At 34.1% G+C, this 17,717-nt stretch overlaps 1 protein-coding gene across 13 annotated transcripts in view; it reads left to right on the top strand.

Annotated features, from left to right (window-relative positions):
* Window positions 1-17,717, top strand: part of MCTP1 (multiple C2 domains, transmembrane 1) — a 448,818-nt gene that overhangs the window by 284,670 nt on the left and 146,431 nt on the right. For 12 of the 13 annotated variants that reach the window (XM_014543980.1, XM_014543975.1, XM_014543979.1 and 9 more), the window contains 5 exons: window positions 3,852-3,954; window positions 5,724-5,826; window positions 6,157-6,258; window positions 6,635-6,709; window positions 8,697-8,816. In XM_014543980.1, the coding sequence (XP_014399466.1) occupies window positions 3,852-3,954; window positions 5,724-5,826; window positions 6,157-6,258; window positions 6,635-6,709; window positions 8,697-8,816 (503 nt within the window). The remainder of the gene's footprint in view (window positions 1-3,851; window positions 3,955-5,723; window positions 5,827-6,156; window positions 6,259-6,634; window positions 6,710-8,696; window positions 8,817-17,717) is intronic. The other variant, XM_014543974.1, reaches the window with a different exon arrangement.

Genomic DNA, 17,717 nt, shown 5'->3' with positions numbered 1-17,717 from the left:
AGCAAGCCTCATGTTCGCTCTTCAGTGCATGGCTGCCGGCCGCCATCTTGGCTGACAGTTAATTTGCATAAGGATATGCTGATTAGCCAATGGGAAGGGTAGCAGTCGTACGCTAATTACCATGTTTCTCTTTTATTAGTGTAGATAAGCATTACAACTGCTCTTTATTTGCTATTTTTTGTAAAATATTTTACAAATGTTTAATCTTTTGAGTAGGAGATTTAACTCAAAATATGAATTATTCCCTATTATTTTTTTGTACTTTAAGGCACATTTTTGTGTTTTAAATATTTCTGCTTCAAAAGACATTACTTAAAGCTCTTATTTATTGATGCCCTGATAATGTGCCAGACATTCTGCTAGTTATATTCTATTATCTCTGTAAAGAGCCATTATTGTCACTACTTTTTCCATAAAGGAAAGACCCAGGATCATGGAGTTAGTGTTCATTCCCAGTTTGTTCAGCCTCTGAAATTTAGGCCTTTCCCCCCAGACCACTGGCCTCCCACTTTGAACTTCAGTTTCTTGCCCGGTGCTCTTGGAAGAACATGGAGTGATTGAGATTTTGAAAGGTGTGGTGTAGCTCAAGTGAGGGGCTGTAAAGATCTTGAGATTGAAAGTAAGACTGAAAGGCTATCTCCCATGCCATACAATGTGGATTTTAACCTGTAAGCTCTGGAAAGACATCAAAGGTATTAAACTTGAAAATAAAGTTTCAGAGAAGAGTAAAATGGCAGAACTTTCCAGGATTGTTCATGTCAATGACCAGAGTTCAGTCTTTCATAAAACTGTAAGCACCTTAAGAATGATGGATTTTAGATTGAGAAAAATCTGTGTAAATTAAAGCCATTTTAAATAGGAATTTGGTCTATCTTAGGCAAAGACTCTCTTAAAAAGATGTAGGTACTGCCCTAATCAGTTTGGCTCAGTGGATAGAGCATTGGCCTGCGGACTCAAGGGTCCCAGATTTGATTCCGGTCAAGGGCATGTACCTTGGTTGCGGGCACATACCCAGTAGGAAGTGTGCAGGAGGCAGCTGATCGATGTTTCTCTCTCATTGATGTTTCTAGCTCTCTATCCCTCTCCCTTCCTCTCTGTAAAAAATCAATAAAATATATTTTTTAATAAAAGATGTAAGTACCATTATATTCCACAGTGTATAATGACATGGCCTCTTAAAAATTGTATTGCTTACCCATTTCAAGTTATAAGATAAATGCAGATAGGACAATATTTTTGATAATGATAGCATGCCACTGGGAATTAGAATAGCAAAATGACTGAGAAGTGCATCAATAGGTGCTCAAATTATTTTTGGCTCTCTTACTTTAAGACCTTTATTCCAATAGAAAAGAGTGAATGAGAGAGTTAAGTAATGTGATGATAGATGACTAATATTGGTTTTCCCTAGGAATAGTTTTGAGAAATAATCAACTAAGAAAATGTGAATAGCCACTGCCTTGTGGGCATAGGGTTTGATAAATATATTTGTTTCTTAACAAGATGTGGGAAGTGTTAAACATTAAGAACATATTTAGTTTCTTTAAGATCTTTTAGCCAATCACTAACTCCAGATCTCTTTTTGTCACCAAATAAAGATACTGTAACAAAGAAGGTAGTGATTTACAAGAATTTCCATAGGGTAAATTAAAACAATTGAAAACTCTGTATACAACTGAATATAATTCCTGTGAAAAAATCAAATGAATATTTTCAACCTCTATTTGTATATGTTTAAAGTACATTTTTCTCCATAGATATTGGTCTGTGGAGTTAGTTCTTGTGTTTTGCTACTGGAGAGGTGGTGCAGTTTTGATTGAATCTATTGCATATTGCTTTTCACTTGAGGGCAAGTAATACCGAGTGAAATGAGCCAGAAGAGTAATTGAAGTAAAACAAGTGAAAATGGGGGAACAAAAATACCCCAAATTGCTATCTTTATATAACTTTTTTACTGAATTAAGATTAACATTAATGTATGAGAAAAAATCAAAGGAGATCCAAGAAAGAGTATGAGTTACACTTGTCTTTTAAGTATATGCTTCCAAAGCTAATTATTTAATTAAAGTCTTGTCTAAAGTGAAGTAGTTTCTCTTTTGACAAGGAATTCTATCATAAACATGGCTTTAATTTTCTCTCTCATTGTTATAGTAGGTATGTTTTAACCTTCCAACACTTTTATAAACTATTTGAGGTTGTAGTTTATATTCTCTGCTCTTTTGTTTATACTATAGTCAGTACTCACAAAGCTAGGTGGAAAGATGATACCTCATATGACCCTTAAGAATAAGTAAGGCTTTGAGAACTGTTTGAATGCAATTTTTATGCTTGTACATGAAGTATATGGGAGAAAATAAAGTTGTTCATGTGCCAAATAAAACTTATTACAATGTGTTTTAATGAATAAAATATTCTTTTTAATACAATTTTCCATGGTGTGTGACTATGGTTGCAGGTAGGGCAAAAGGAATGAAGGTGGGGGAAAAAGATAACATCCTAAACCACAGGTAAAATTCACACCAGACCTTGGAGACCTTCAGTCGTCTAGTCTTTATTGAAAATTATTCACAAGACCAAAAATTGAGAAGACTACTATAATGTTAAATTATGCAGTTATCCTGGGGTATGTGAGGCCACTGAACTAACACACATATACTAAATCTCTTTTTTAATGTAAAATTAAATTAAAGGTGAGTCAAAGTTTGTATGGCTCATTTTAAGAATTATAACATGGAAAGTAAATACCTTGCTATGTGGGAATATATAGCTTATCTGTCACTGATAGCTAATGAATTCTTTCCTATTAAAATTTAATTGAAAATCTTCACTGATATTTAAGCTTTCGCAGAAGTGTAAACTACTGTGACTACAATTCACAATTCATTTAAAACAATTATTCTTTATCATTAAAGTTAATAATATTCACATTAACCTCTTATGTAGTCTAAATCAATATTGTAGTTTAAAAAATATGACCTCTGAACAGCTTTGTCCAAATATTGATTTCATTGTCATTTGTATAAGGTATCAAACAAATTACATGCTGCAGTAATATCATTAATGCTGCCCCCATAGAGCCTCTGACTTTATGAGTTCTTATAATACAGCTCGTGACATTACAAAATATTGAGGACATCACATAATATAATTGCTGAATGGACGATATTTGAGTATGGAAAAACAGACTTGCTGTAAACAGATAACTTCCAAATTCTTTACTCCAGTGGACAAAAGAAATAAAAATACTGCTCTTTACAATGTGGATTGGTTGTTAAGGTTAAGTTTTAAATAACCAATTTTTTTTCTGCCTCAGAGGGGTCTAATTTATCTTCTTGTGATGCCTTAGATATTTTAGAAGAGAATCTTAAATTAGATTAAAAAGCTATAATTCTGAAATATAACAGTTTTTCCAAAATCAACTTATTTAGAAAGTCTGTTACAAGTTACAAGTTAGTCAGATAAGTTGAAAAATATATGGGATAAAAAGAGAGGGCCTGAACCTTTCAAGTGGTCACTATAGAATTAAATAAAAACTGACATGGGGATGGGCATGCATCATAATTAGCCATTATATTATTATTTTTGTAAAAAATTATAAATTGAAATACTATCAGTTATATAATTTGCTTTCTTTTGCCTTTTTTTTCTGGTTCTAAATTTCATTGAGTCACAATGGTTAACATCATCCAGTTACAGCTAACTGTATTTTGATGTTGTTTTAATTTTTTAAAAAATTGTACCTCACTTTTTGTGTTCTATAAAATTGTTTAAAAGAGATGCAGTCATAATTGTGACACTCTGAGCTGTGGGTGCTATTTATACTAAAAATGTTCTCCCCAAATCTCTTGTAGGTAAAAGTGACCCATTTTGTGTAGTAGAACTGAACAATGATAGGCTTCTAACACATACTGTCTACAAAAATCTCAATCCTGAGTGGAACAAAGTCTTCACATTGTAAGTAGTAATTACTTTGAGCTTATTTAAAAAATGGTGCCAAATGATATTTATTTTTGAGATTTTGTGTGTACATTTATTCTTAACCGATTAACAGCTCAATGCATCTGGGCTGCCTTTGCTAGCAACAATGAATATCATAATTGCATCACTGTCCTGATAGTGAAACCTGGGGAAAGGGTTTGCCATTTTTCTTTTGTTTTCACAGACATTTTTTTTAAGCTGTGCTTTCTATATGATTTGACTAAGGATTTTGCTCCCTTTAACTGAACTGCCATACTGCTTCTTCCTTTTATACTTTCTATTGAAATTCTCCTGGATTGCACTGACACCAAGGAGGACAAAGCTCTATTTGTTCCATTGCTCAAATCAGCAAACAATCCCGTCTCCAATTCGGCAGATGCTTTAGTTTTGGCTTGTTGCATTTTAACACAATAAGAATATTAAGTATTGGTCTAGGAACCAAAACACCCTATGAGTTAATTTTCCTTTTGTTTCAAAAAGTTTATAAGCCATTTTGATTATGTACTGTAAAGGCTGCCAATGCTACACTATAGTATCCCCTAAAATCACTGTTGTTGTTGTTGTTGTTCCTAAACTGGGCTTTTAAACTGAACAAAGGAAAACTCCAAAAGAAGTGCTTCTTAAAAGTTTTCTAGCATAGGGTGTTTTGTGTTTTTGGGGGGTTTTTTTTGTATTTGAAAAATTGCTAAATTCCTTACTAATGTCTTATAATGTCTCTGCTTAAGAACCAGTAACTAATCAAATTTAATTATCTGACCAATTTATCTTTAAGGAATTCCTCATTTTTATAAAAGATGAAAGCCCTGGTCAGGAGACTTGTACTTCTTAGAAGGCTGTGGAGAGTGTTTTTCTCTGGAATGCATAATTGAATGAATAGGTTTGATTATTATCAAAGCCATTAATTGATTGTGCCCCGATAAAGCCTTTTCTCACATGTGGTTGCAGTCTTTCAGTAATGAATATATTCATTTTTGTCTTCTCTTAATGCATGTTTTCTTGGTAAACAGTTTGATCAGAGAATAAATGCTGTCAACAATTGGGGCTTATTTTTCCAGAAACAAAAATATGAAGAGCTTGCACAGTTGTTTATTAACAAATGTTGTCTTTGGAACATAATGGGACACTACTTAATTTCTAAATCCTAGGGTGGTACAGTGGCTATCAATGCTACATTTTCTCCATTCTGTTTTCTGTGTTAGTTAATTTTTACTATAAACCCAACAGAAATAACTCAATGTTTTCATGAGAGCTGTAAACAAAAAGATGTCCTATTATAATTTTAAAAAACACACAAAATTATATTAACTATACTGTGACTCTTGCTAATATCAAACCTGATGGTGTTTTATGTAGGGTAATAGGAAGATAGAAATTATTGCAATAATGAGAAGAAATAAAAGTCTAAAAAATATCAGTGCCACATATTGGTGGTTTGTTGTTGTCTTTATAATAATCTATTCTGTGGCCATCCAGGTGGAAAATTATATTTCATTAAAGAATTATAACTTGAAATTTTGTTGGTGCTCAAAATTCCAGATAATAGAACCATCATTGTAGTCTACTAAGGTGCATTGTGGGAAATTCTATCACATACCAAACTACCTTGTGTATGTGTGTATGCAAATAACATACATAAAAACATATACACACAGAATCAGCTGGAGCTATCTAAATTTTCAAAAGCATTTTTATTCTTGTTCTCCACTGATGAAGTCTTTTTTTCCTTATGTATGTTTATTATGCAGCAACATTAAAGATATCCATTCAGTTCTTGAAGTGACAGTTTATGATGAAGATCGGGATCGAAGTGCTGACTTTCTGGGCAAAGTTGCTATACCATTGCTGTCTGTAAGTTTTATGCACCTGACACACTGCTCTGTGTTGCTTTTGCTCAAGGAGAAAAAAAAACCCGTCAGCTCTATATCTGTCATTTCTCAACCAAGGTCTGTAATAAGAACACTAAAAATTTTAACATACTCAATTCACGGCCATGTTGAATCCCATGATAGTTAATTTTTCCTGACAGACTTGATCCTGGTAATGAACAGGTACTTGTCAGAATTGCCACAGTTGTTTTGGGTTCTCTGTCAGTTTCAGCAGCTGGGGGTCAAAGGTCACCGAGGGAGTGTATTCAGTGGAGACCGTGAGACAGACGGCTGTCATGTCCTTTTCCCGCAGATTCAAAATGGTGAACAGAAAGCCTACGTCTTGAAAAACAAGCAGCTGACAGGGCCAACAAAGGGGGTCATCTATCTTGAAATAGATGTGATTTTTAATGCTGTAAGTCTTAACTTTGGCTTTTTTGTACTGCTAAAGAGTTCAGTTTCATGAAAGCTTTTGTTCCTGATTTGTAGAGAATTTCTGTCATTCCTCATTTTCTCTAAACCTTGATGTATCCTGGAGAATACGCTTCTGCCACTGCCTGGCACACCCACACTTTCTGTTATGTTGGCGGCTGCTGCTACGGCTGAACTGGGGCCGCTGCCTGCCTGCGTAAGCAATGTGCATGCATGTGCCACTGTATACATTTATATTTTATGAGCACAGCAGCCAGGCCTTTGAAACTTTAGAAACTATTGCAAATTGAACTGCATGAAAAACTTGTAAACATTTGTACTATATTAATCCATAACAGACACATTATGTTGATGTATAGGTGAAAGCCAGCTTACGAACATTAATACCCAAAGAACAGAAGTACATTGAAGAGGAAAACAGACTCTCTAAACAGGTAAAAAGCAAGGAAAGATTAATCCCTCTGGGAAGACCTGATTAATCTGTAAAACATCTAACTAAATTCAAATAAACTTTGGAGGTATGGAGGTGGGGAAGGCTATACAATTTTTTAACATCTACTTATGTGAAATGACTTTCTTTTTTTTTTCCTTCTTTTTCTCTCTTCCCTTCCTTTCCTTAAATGATCAAACAAGGGCAATACCAAACTAATAAGTGGGATGGGGGTGGTCAAAAAGGAAAGGGGATACTGTAGACACTGCATAGAATGGATATGTATTCATGCATTAGCAAAAGAATGATCATTTTGAACATAAAATACAATTTGATTGCCATGGAATGTGTAAATGAGAACACCAAAAGCTAAGGTTCAAATATATGTCCAGACCACCCACAGGTACGACGCAGGTGTGTGTAAAGCGAGCCCAGCATAAAGCTCTTCCCTCTAATCCACAGGAGAGGGGGCTCCATCTTTTAAGGGAAACCTTCTTAATTAGATTTTGACTATGATCTTTTTGAAGTGAACTTTTATTGACATTTTCAGCTAAGAAAATAGAAAATCAGGGACTCTGATTTTTCTGTCATGAAGAAATTTTAAATTAGGCTTAATAGCTTGTAATTAGACTTATAGTTTTAAATCAGGTTTGAATCAATTTAAGAAAGAGTACTAAGCAACCCCTTCAAAAATGTTTACTTTTAACTAACACAGCTAAAATAAAATGAATTTGATATGTCTATAAAGTTTGCAGAACTTATTTGTGTGTGTTAAAATATTTAATAATTTCTTGTGCTATTAGAAGACTAAAAAAATTTTATTTTTAATCAAATCAGTCACCATAAACAGTGGGATTTCAGGTTGTTTAAAGACAATATATGAGACAAATTCAATATCTGTCTAAATAGAAATACAGATTATATTTTTCCATAATTATAGATAAAATTTATAAAAGTAGCTCTTAAAGTAAGTGATCAGGGGCCCAGAAGGAAAACAAGTAGGGAGACTCTTAAATTTGACTGAAAGGAATTTGAATTTGAATAACTTATTAAAGCTGGTATGCATGTACTTGCATCTATATTTACACATATATATTTTTCCAGATGGCCTCAGTAAACTTTACATTGCTACTTTGAAATACCAGATCAGCATTGAAGTATATTTGGAAGTAACAAAATATTAACCTGCATACATATTATTCTAATTATTAACATAGCTGTAGATAAATTTTTGAACAACATCTAGTATATGGGCTGTTCTTTTTATAATTATAGTCATGCCTTAATTTAAAATTTTAATTATGTCAATTCTTATATATCTTTTTTAGTAAAAGATTTTGTAAAGCACTTGGTTGCCATAAAATTTTCCCTAACTCCAAAATTATACGAAAATATAGGTTAAATATATTGTAGAAAAGAGAAAGATAGAGATAGGAGAGAGGGAGGGAAAGAGAGAAAAATGAGAATATGATAGTAAGAAAGGGAGAATCCTACTAAAATGGTAGGGGGGGGAAGTGTTTTCTATAATAAAGCAATATTTGGCAGGATTTTTCTCTAAGACCCTAAATAAAAAATTCCAAGTTATCCATTTCACTTTGAAATAGCCTGAAATTAAAGCACTTAAAGAATCTTTAGATCTCAACAAGATTTAAGAGCTGAACAATATATTTAAGGTTTGCAGTAAGTAGCAAAAAATGTTTTGAATCCTTTGGAGATTTTTTTTTCTTTTGAACAAAGGTAGTCCATCCTACCTGATAATATTATTTAAAGAAATATATTTAGCTAAGAAATTGCTCTTATAATTCAGTCTCTCCCACTTCCTCCAGAGATACTTTTTTCCCTTTAACTCATGAGCCAAACTGCTTGGTATATTCTTATAACTTTATTAACTTTCTGAATCCTTTGAAAATCACAGTAAGCTTGAAGACTTTGCAATATATCTGATGGTTTTTAGTCCTGTAATTTCTAATAATATCTCATCTTCATTACAGCTGCTACTAAGAAACTTTATCAGAACGAAGCGCTGTGTCATGGTGCTTATAAATGCTGCATACTACGTTAATAGTTGCTTTGATTGGGACTCACCCCCAAGGAGCCTTGCTGCTTTTGTGGTATGATCATACTGTATTACTTACATTGTTATTCATTAAATTCAGTAATCATAGCTGCATGTTTCTGTGGCTATAGTAACAGCTATGTTGATGTGGCCATTTTAAAACTCCTATTTTAAGACTTGACTGGACAGATTTGCCGTGGGCAGAACCTGATGGATTGTTCAAGGTCTGAGTCCAAGAATACCCCCCTCCCCCCGCAGACTTCCGGAACACAAGACATCTCCACTGCCAATGTATAATTTTCTCCACGACAGCTAAAAAGTAAAATTTTATATATTGCATAATCCAAAATCCTAATAGCAGAGCCAAGAAAAGTCCTTGGTGTTAAAAAAATTAATATAATTTTGGCCATGCTCATTTTAATTGTATTCATTCTATAGATATTATTTTTTCAAAATATGAAATGATTGACAGTAGAATGCTAGCTGGTGATACTTTAATATGTGGATCAATTGGAAGTGGATGTGACCTATGTAAGCGGCATTTTATTATTTCTGAGATTTCCAGTCTTCAAAAAGGCACCAGTGAGAATTTGATAGAGCCAAATAGTCCTCTAACAATGTTCATCTTGTAGCCTTTTACTTTGGTTATTTAAAAACTGCTGAGGAGACCAACTTGCAAAGCTAGAAAATCCAAAAGAATCCTTTCCTCTGCGCTTTAGCGGGAATTTTCTGCTTTCATATTATTTTTGCTTGTTCAGGATTTCAGTTTGAAGTTTAAGTGAAGTTTTTCTTTTGAAATCCTTTATTTTATTGTCATATTTGTTAGAATATGAAGACCGTATGCTTCCTTATAGTTGCCAGTTTAGCAGAATATGACTTTATTATGGGGTTTACATGAAGAGCCTTCATTATAGTAACAAATCAACATTTTAGTATTACCATTCAAATGAGTGTGTGCACATCTGTTTAGTACTTTGAGCTCTGTCCTCCTTTCAGGCCTTGTATGGGACTTTCATTAATGTCTGAGCACATGGAACAAAGAGTGTGTATGTCCCTTTATGTTGTAAGTTACCAGAAAGTTAGGCAGCCTGCTTCCCATAGACATGTTGTTGTCTTCTAAAGAAAGAGATTGTCATCATCGTAAAAGTTTTAGAAAGGAAACTGCTCTTTCAATATTCTTTTATTTAGTTCTTTCACATATAAAGTACATGGGGGGGGGTTACTGTTAAGCAAACTTAATTGTGATTTTTCACTATCATAGAGGCACTTTGACATAAATGAGGAAAAATGACATTGAATTTCTTTGTATATTTTATGCTATTACGTGCAAGTTCCATGGCACCTTATCAAAGACACAATATTCTAACAAAATATTATGCTGCTATCTGTGATTCGCTCCTTCCAAAGTCATTCCCTCATAGCTGTTTACAAAATTGGAAAATAGAGAAATCTATGTAATTATGTAATTTGTTGAGGAACATTCCTTTTTAACACTTTAGCTTTACAATGTGTTTTGTAAGTCATCAGAAAAATTCATCTGGCTTCTAGATGTCACTCATGTGCAGTGAATTCAAGATGGCAGACTTTGTTCAAAACTTGTTTCTGATTAAAAAAAATCAGACACCAAAATTCTGAGAAACTTAGGTATATGTACATGATAATACTTGAATGATTTCACTGTAGGAGGGTCAAAGTTCCCTGCATAAGAAATGTAATATCTCTTTTAGCTGGTGGTCAGCTTGTGAAGCAAGCTGAGTGCAAGATGCTTGCAAAAAAGGGAGGGAGGGCACAGTAAAGGTAGGAAAAGGGACTGCTGACGATGATGGAAAAAAGGCCAATATGAGAACACACAGTAAGAGTACTTTTGAGAAGAAACGATAATATTAACTGTTTCATTTTAAGAAAATAAAAAGCGCTGAATGTAAAGCGCAGAATGTAAAGCGCTGAATTACATTCTCCACAGTAAAGGTAGGAAAAGGGACTGCTGACGATGATGAAAAACAGGCCAAACTAATATGAGAACACACAGTAAGAGTACCTTTGAAAAGAAACGATAATATTAACTGTTTCATTTTAAGGAAATAAAAAGCGCTGAATTACATTCTGTTGAATGTGATGAAAACAACAAATAACGAAACCCAACTTCACTTATCAAGATCTGAACTGAGAGTTCCATGAAAATGGGCACCCTGCCTGTTTCACCTGTACTCCACCATCACCTATGGAGTATCTCGCATTTAGTAGGCTCCTATTATAAATGGCTGTCTAAATCAATCGACCAACCAATGAACCAGTATGAAAATGTTTCTTATGTGGAGAAACTCTTTATTCAGTGATGCCAGATAAATAAGGGTTTGCTCTAATAAAGCTACTTATTAAATGAGGAAAGACATAGCTTCATGGTGCTGTAGCAATTTTCCTAGACCTTCCATTTTATATTCTAAACTATTTTACAATCTATCAATCATCTATTTTAACCTCAGATTTAATTCTGATGCAAAAAGATTCTTATATAATAGTAACAACTAATGTTTATTAAGCATTTGTGTGCCAGGGAACTGTTTTTCAAGCACTAATACATGAAAGTGCTTGTTATGCATTAATCCATTTAATATTTCCTTATTATGAGTTAGATACTATTATTTTCCAATAGACAGAAGAAAAAACAGAGGCACAGAAAGGTTAAATATATTGGTCAAATTCACACAGCAGATATTATTTTCTTTCTAAAAGAAATTTTTAAAATGTACCGTGTAATCTTAGTGTTACAACAATTCAAAAAAAAACTTTTGTAGGATTTTATTTACCTTATAGATATTTAATGATGTGAGTACTTAAAAATGAAATGTTTCAAGGATATCATTGCATAACCAGAGCCTTTTTAGCACAGTTTATTGAAAAGAACTGCTTTCCATTAGGAGAAGAGTGTGAGCAGCACCCCATTGTTACAAGCATATTGTTCCCATCATTCCCTGTGGCTGGATCATGAGTCTATTATTATAATATTGGTTCCACTTGGCCCACTTTTTCATAAATGCAGCTGCCTCGTGGAGCATGTGCATTTGTACCATTATGTGGCTTGGTTTTAGGCCCAGATCAGTAAACTTTATAACGTTTAAGTGCCCTTTTTCTACTCTGTTTTATTCTTCTTTTCTAATTTACTACCCAAAATAAAAGTAGAATAATGAAATCAAAATGGAAAAACGATAACTTTTTGTCCTAACGTCAAGTGAAGTGCAGAGGGTGAGAAGCGCGGGGTTAGAGCTGCCCTGGCCTCTTTAGCCCTGTGCCTATATGCTGTGGGGAAGCTTCAGAGCCAGCTGCTGATACTAGGAGCTGAAATCGGCCTAGAAGGTGATGGGGAAAATATAAGCAAACACGTTCCTGGGGCTGTCCTTGTTTTTGTGCTGTGAATTAGGTTTTTAAATTTCACTATGAATATTGTATGCCTGAGAGCGAACACAGACGGATGTGGCGCAGAAGGCCCGGCTTGTCTTTTGGAAACATCTACTGCAGACGTGGAAATGTCTCATACACTGGGCCTGATTTTCATCAGGCTCTTGACCAGACATTTGTGTTCTTATGGATGTCAGTGGGTGCAACATAGGGTGAAAAAAAGAGTGCGCATTCTCTCTTTCCAGTACTGTCATTTCTCACTGTAATGAGCACAAAAATAATTGGACAACTGAGCTATCAGTAAAAGGACACACTTCACTGTGCGTCAAAGAATTATTTTACAGGACAAACTTTAATCCTTAAATGTGATTGTAGATAATTTGTGGTGCCATCTGTCCATTTGGAATTGTTTTAGCCTTTTCTGTCATTATACAGTAAGTGCCGCTGTGTTTAACATTAACATTTGATATTTTACACATTTAATTTCTGTTCTGCTGTGTGGTCCTTAGGGAGCGGAGTGCTAGTGCTACATGAGAGAGACACAGTATTGATCAGTTAACATTTCAGCTACATTTATGTATGTCGCAAAATTAATGAAAATGCCAGACAAAAATGTCAGAGTGCACAAAAAGGTAGAATTTAAATTTGGTAGTTTAATGAAAAGTTTAAGATGTGCATTATCAAAAATGTCCTCTTGCCTTGAAAGTACAGTTCCTAACAGAATAACTACAGGGAGACACATATTTTACTTAGAGGAACAATGAACATGAATTATGAAGGGATGTCAACTCCTCAAAGTACCTTGTGCTCCAACACGGTGTGTTTGAATGCTTTACTGTTACTCATAAAATACATTTGTTTCTGCTCCTGTCTGGAGGGCTACTGGCTTTAACCCTCTATCCTGACCAACCCACGAGGCAGGCGTCACACTGAGCTTCTCTCGCTAGGTTTTCCTTGGTCTCCATGTGTGTGCTCCTTGTGCGTCAAAACTGAGAATTCCCTCTCCAGCAATTCATCGAGGCCACTCTGGTTCATTACTCGTGCCTTTCTGGGTCCTTTTCAAAGGCCTGGTTTTCCTTTGCTTCCAGATAATTTGTGCTCCACCTTCATTCAATCCCCATTTTAGTAAAGGATCGCACTTGGGACAGCTGAAAAGCTGGGCCATTGTGCAGCAAAAGAGAAAAAACAGAGATGATGTATGCAAAGAATGACATGAGGCAGCTCCGTGTAGCCAAATGATTTTTAAAAAATGGAGGAAGCACAGGCAGAGGAGGAGGAACTGACTTGCGGAGGCGATGGGATATGATATAATGCTCTGAAGACAATAGGCCCCAAGGATGCCTTATCCTACTTCCTGTGTGGAAAGCCTGCTGCTAGTAAACAACATACGAATTTTTCTAAAAGTTATTACAAACAATAAGGACATTTTAACTGGCCTTCATGTTCAGTGACTAAAAAGGGGGCATCGCTTTAAGGAGAAATAGCAATGGGAAAACAAAGGCATGCCTATGTCACCTGTAGTTCCTGTCTTAGCATTAATATTACTGAGCAATTTAGGGTGATTGTACTACATATAGGAGGTAACCTTAGTCTTGTAATAGAAATTTCTACCTTAAAAATGTTAGAGACATCAGTAACACCACACTAACAAAATTATGCTTCAAGTCCATAGCAATTTTCAAATGATTATAATGGAAACTTTAGGTTGTTGCTGCTGCAATTTTATTTTAGGGTTAGCAGAAAAACTGAAAATATTTCAGATGTAATTTTTGTTACTTCCCTACAATAACAAAACAGAAGGACCTCTGAAAATCAAAGAAACAAGTACTAAAGCAAAATTATCTATAACTGTTGGTCCTACCCCTGCATGGTTGATTTTTCCTAAAGTTATGTAAATCTAAACTTTCAAACCCTTCTTCATTTATGTTTTCCGCTGACACAAACACTTACTAAGTTTATTAAACAATACTTCCAAGTTGATGTATACACATTGAAAAGGTACTTTAAACATTGCTTCACAAATGTGTGAGGAAAGAAAAAGAGCCTATATAGAAATTCACTGACTTAGAAGATAATATACCTCCAAAGTTGCCTAAAATTTCTTTTACAAAATCAAAGATTATTGACACCAAGAAGATTATAGTACTACACTTTTTTTCAGTAATAGATTGTGTGCCCAAATAATATGGATATGCTGGCATATCAAGTTGATACTCAAAATATACATTTTCCTTAAATTTACCTGGATTAGAATAATTTTTTTTCAAATATTGGCCTATGAAAAATTAGGTTTGCTTAATTGGTGCCTCTCACAAAGCACTGCATATAAATTCTTACAATTGCATCTAAAACCACAATTTGGAAGTAAATTGCGTTTTAGGGTTGATCACAATTAGCTAAAATCAGCCCTGAATCAGGAAATGTAGCAAATCAGATATTAAAAGAACAAAGCATTTTGACTAGATTTCTCTAATCCTTTTTGAGGAATGATGTTCTAGTTCAGTTTGGAGATCTATTTAAATGTATAGTGTTTAAAAAAATAAATGTATAGTTTTTTTGTTTTGTTTTTGTGGCTGTTATATATACAGATACAGCACTTCCTCAAATCACTGCTTAGTTCTCTTTAAATGATGCCAATGCATTTTTAAAATTTATTTTAATAGATATCAGCAAAAACGGTCTCCTGCTCTTGGAGGAAGATAATCACATAAGCCACTTTCTGAAAAGCTATTCCTTTTAAATTCTATTTTATATTTATAAGAAGAATTTAATTCTTATAGCACAACATATACATTCTACTATCTCTACTTCCCCTCCTTTGTCCTCTAAAGCAGGAAGATGCTATAATCTGGGGACATTTTCTTCCATGGGTGATTTAGAGAAAAAATAAAACTATTTCGCTTTTTCTCAGGTATAGTGCTGGTGTGCTACATTAAAATCAACCATGAGCCACAGATATCACCAAAATAACAATGATACAATACTGAATCTAGGAATTAGCCTTCTCATAAAGCTTAATGGTATCTGCAATGAAGGTTTTCCATAGTTAATATTCTATACAGTTCCTACCAAGCAGACTCAGGCAATGCTTACATGATTGCCTGGGTGTAGTGCCTGTCTTGCTGTGTGGCTGCAGTTTCACTTCACCTCTTGCAGCCTCCTTGCATTACTTATCACATATTTTCAGCCTCAGAACCTTTATGAGACCCTTTAAAAAAAAAGGTGCATTGTCCATATTTTATAATAGAATTGACTAAGGATAAAATATTATAAAATAATAAAATCAGAGATGTCTCACTGTCTGCCCCCCGATTCCTAAAGCAAACTTCTTGCCCTATGAAGAATTTTCTACCTTCCAGTTTTAATTTAAAGTGTTAGGGACATACATTCTGAACAAACTAGCAAGCCATATTCCATTGCAAAATATTTTCATATAAAGTGACTTGCAAAGAAAAATGTTTAAATGAATGAGATAAATGTATAATTTATGTTAGTAAAATTTTGGAAAATAAGAGTAATCACTTCTGAAAGATTGTAAATTATAATAGTAGAGTCATTAATATACTTTAGACAGTAAGTTCACTCTCCACATATTTTTATGCTAAATATTAAGAAATAGGAATAGAATGCTTTCTGTTGTCCCATTTTTCTATTTTGACCAGTTATAAAGATATTCCTTAGAATTATGAGTGTATTAGAGTTAATTTACCAGGTGAGAAGCTACCCTGAAATGTTGTTAAGGAAGTTGATCCTGTTTTTCATTGCCCCTTTTCTAGTCATCTTACCACATTTTAACATGACAGTCAGAATTGGATATAAAGAAAGATGTCAGTCTTGCCACAGTAGGGTTTGTTATGACTTCTGCTTTGCTGTGATGACTGAGGTCCAACACTCACCAAGTGTAACATTAGAGATTAGTAACAGAGTAAAGATGAGTGGCCATTTCTCATGTTCACACCAGTCATCAGCTACAGGCTCAAAGGGAAAAAGTGAAGAGCAAAATAGAGAAAGCTAAGAAGCAAGGAAAGATGGAAATCATATCAAGTGTAAACAGGTAATTGGATAAAAATGAAAGTCAACCCTGATTTTAAGGATAGTATAAAAAATTTAAAGATAACACTTGGCTTTTTAAAATCTTAAATCAATGCTTCTCAATTCCTTTTTTTCAGATTCTCCATCTAAGGAGAAAAAAATTATTTAATTAAATGAGAGAAACTAACTACTAAGGAGTCAGGAGTATTAAGTTTCAAAAGGCCACAAATCATAGTGATATTTTAAGATTTTTTTCTCAATTATAAAAAGAGAAAGATCTCATGGACATGAACAACAGTGTGGTGATTGTGGCGGGAACAGGGGGTTGGAGTTGGAAAAGGGTATAGTGGTGATAAATGGTGAGGGAAGAAAATATTAAAATCAAGTTTAAAAACATTTTTTTTTCCTCTCTTCAAAGACCCAATTTTTACACCTTTGGTTGCCATACAGCCTCCGTTTAGAATGCATGCTCTAAATGAAGTTTAATGTGAGTTTAACTATGTTTACTTTCATGCTGTTGATGATAAAATTTACTTTGTATTTACTATAGTTTGCATACAGTACAAATTATCCCCATACATATTCAGTCTGCAGAAATAGAATTTGTAATCTCTATACAAAATCCTCGACTACATTGGAGTCTAACTAAAAGAAAAACTTGGTTTGGCTTCATATAGAAATAAATCTTCCCCTTATGAAAACCCATATGAGAATTTTCTTCTTTTCACCAGATCCATGGGTGCATTGTTGTGCTTCACTGAAATGAAGAAGTGGGGTGAACATTAATTCTGGCCTAAGTAATATAACCTCTCTCATTATGAGGATTTGATGGGCTTTGTCCATACTTTGTACTATATTTATGACTAACAGATAATCTTTATATTCTTAAATGCATATCATTATGTCAGAGATATGAAAGCATACTTCATTAGGCTCAATTACCTATTAGGTCTTCATTGGAAGGGCAGGAATAAAGATTGTGGAGTAGGAAAGTCATTTGAAACAGTAAAGATACCTGTTCTACTGGCTATGCTGTATGACAGTCCCCCAGTTTCCCATAGGAATTAATAAACTACTATTGCAATACTATGTAAATATATGATGTGATATATCCCACTTCACCAAATACAAATAATTCTACTGCATTTTCCATGAATATCATTCTATACAGTTCCTACCAGGCAGACTCAGGCAATGCTTACATGTTTCAAATACAATAGAGCATCCAGATTTGTCATAAAATATTGGTTAATTGAATATTTTTCCCTTAATTAATTAGAGAAATATTTTTATTTAATTTAAAATAATAGATCACGCCCTAACCAGGGGTCCTGAAACTTTTTAAACAGGGGGCCAGTTCACTGTCCCTCAGACCGTTGGAGGGCCGGACTATAGTTTAAAAAAAAACTATGAACAAATTCCTATGCACACTGCACATATCTTATTTAGAAGTAAAAAAACAAAACGGGAACAAATACAATATTTGTATTTGCATATGGCCCGAGGGCCGTAGTTTGAGGACCCCTGG

This window comes from Myotis brandtii, unplaced genomic scaffold, assembly GCF_000412655.1.
Source record: "Myotis brandtii unplaced genomic scaffold, ASM41265v1 scaffold344, whole genome shotgun sequence".
Lineage (NCBI taxonomy): Eukaryota > Metazoa > Chordata > Mammalia > Chiroptera > Vespertilionidae > Myotis > Myotis brandtii.
This window is presented reverse-complemented; position numbering and strand designations above follow the sequence as displayed.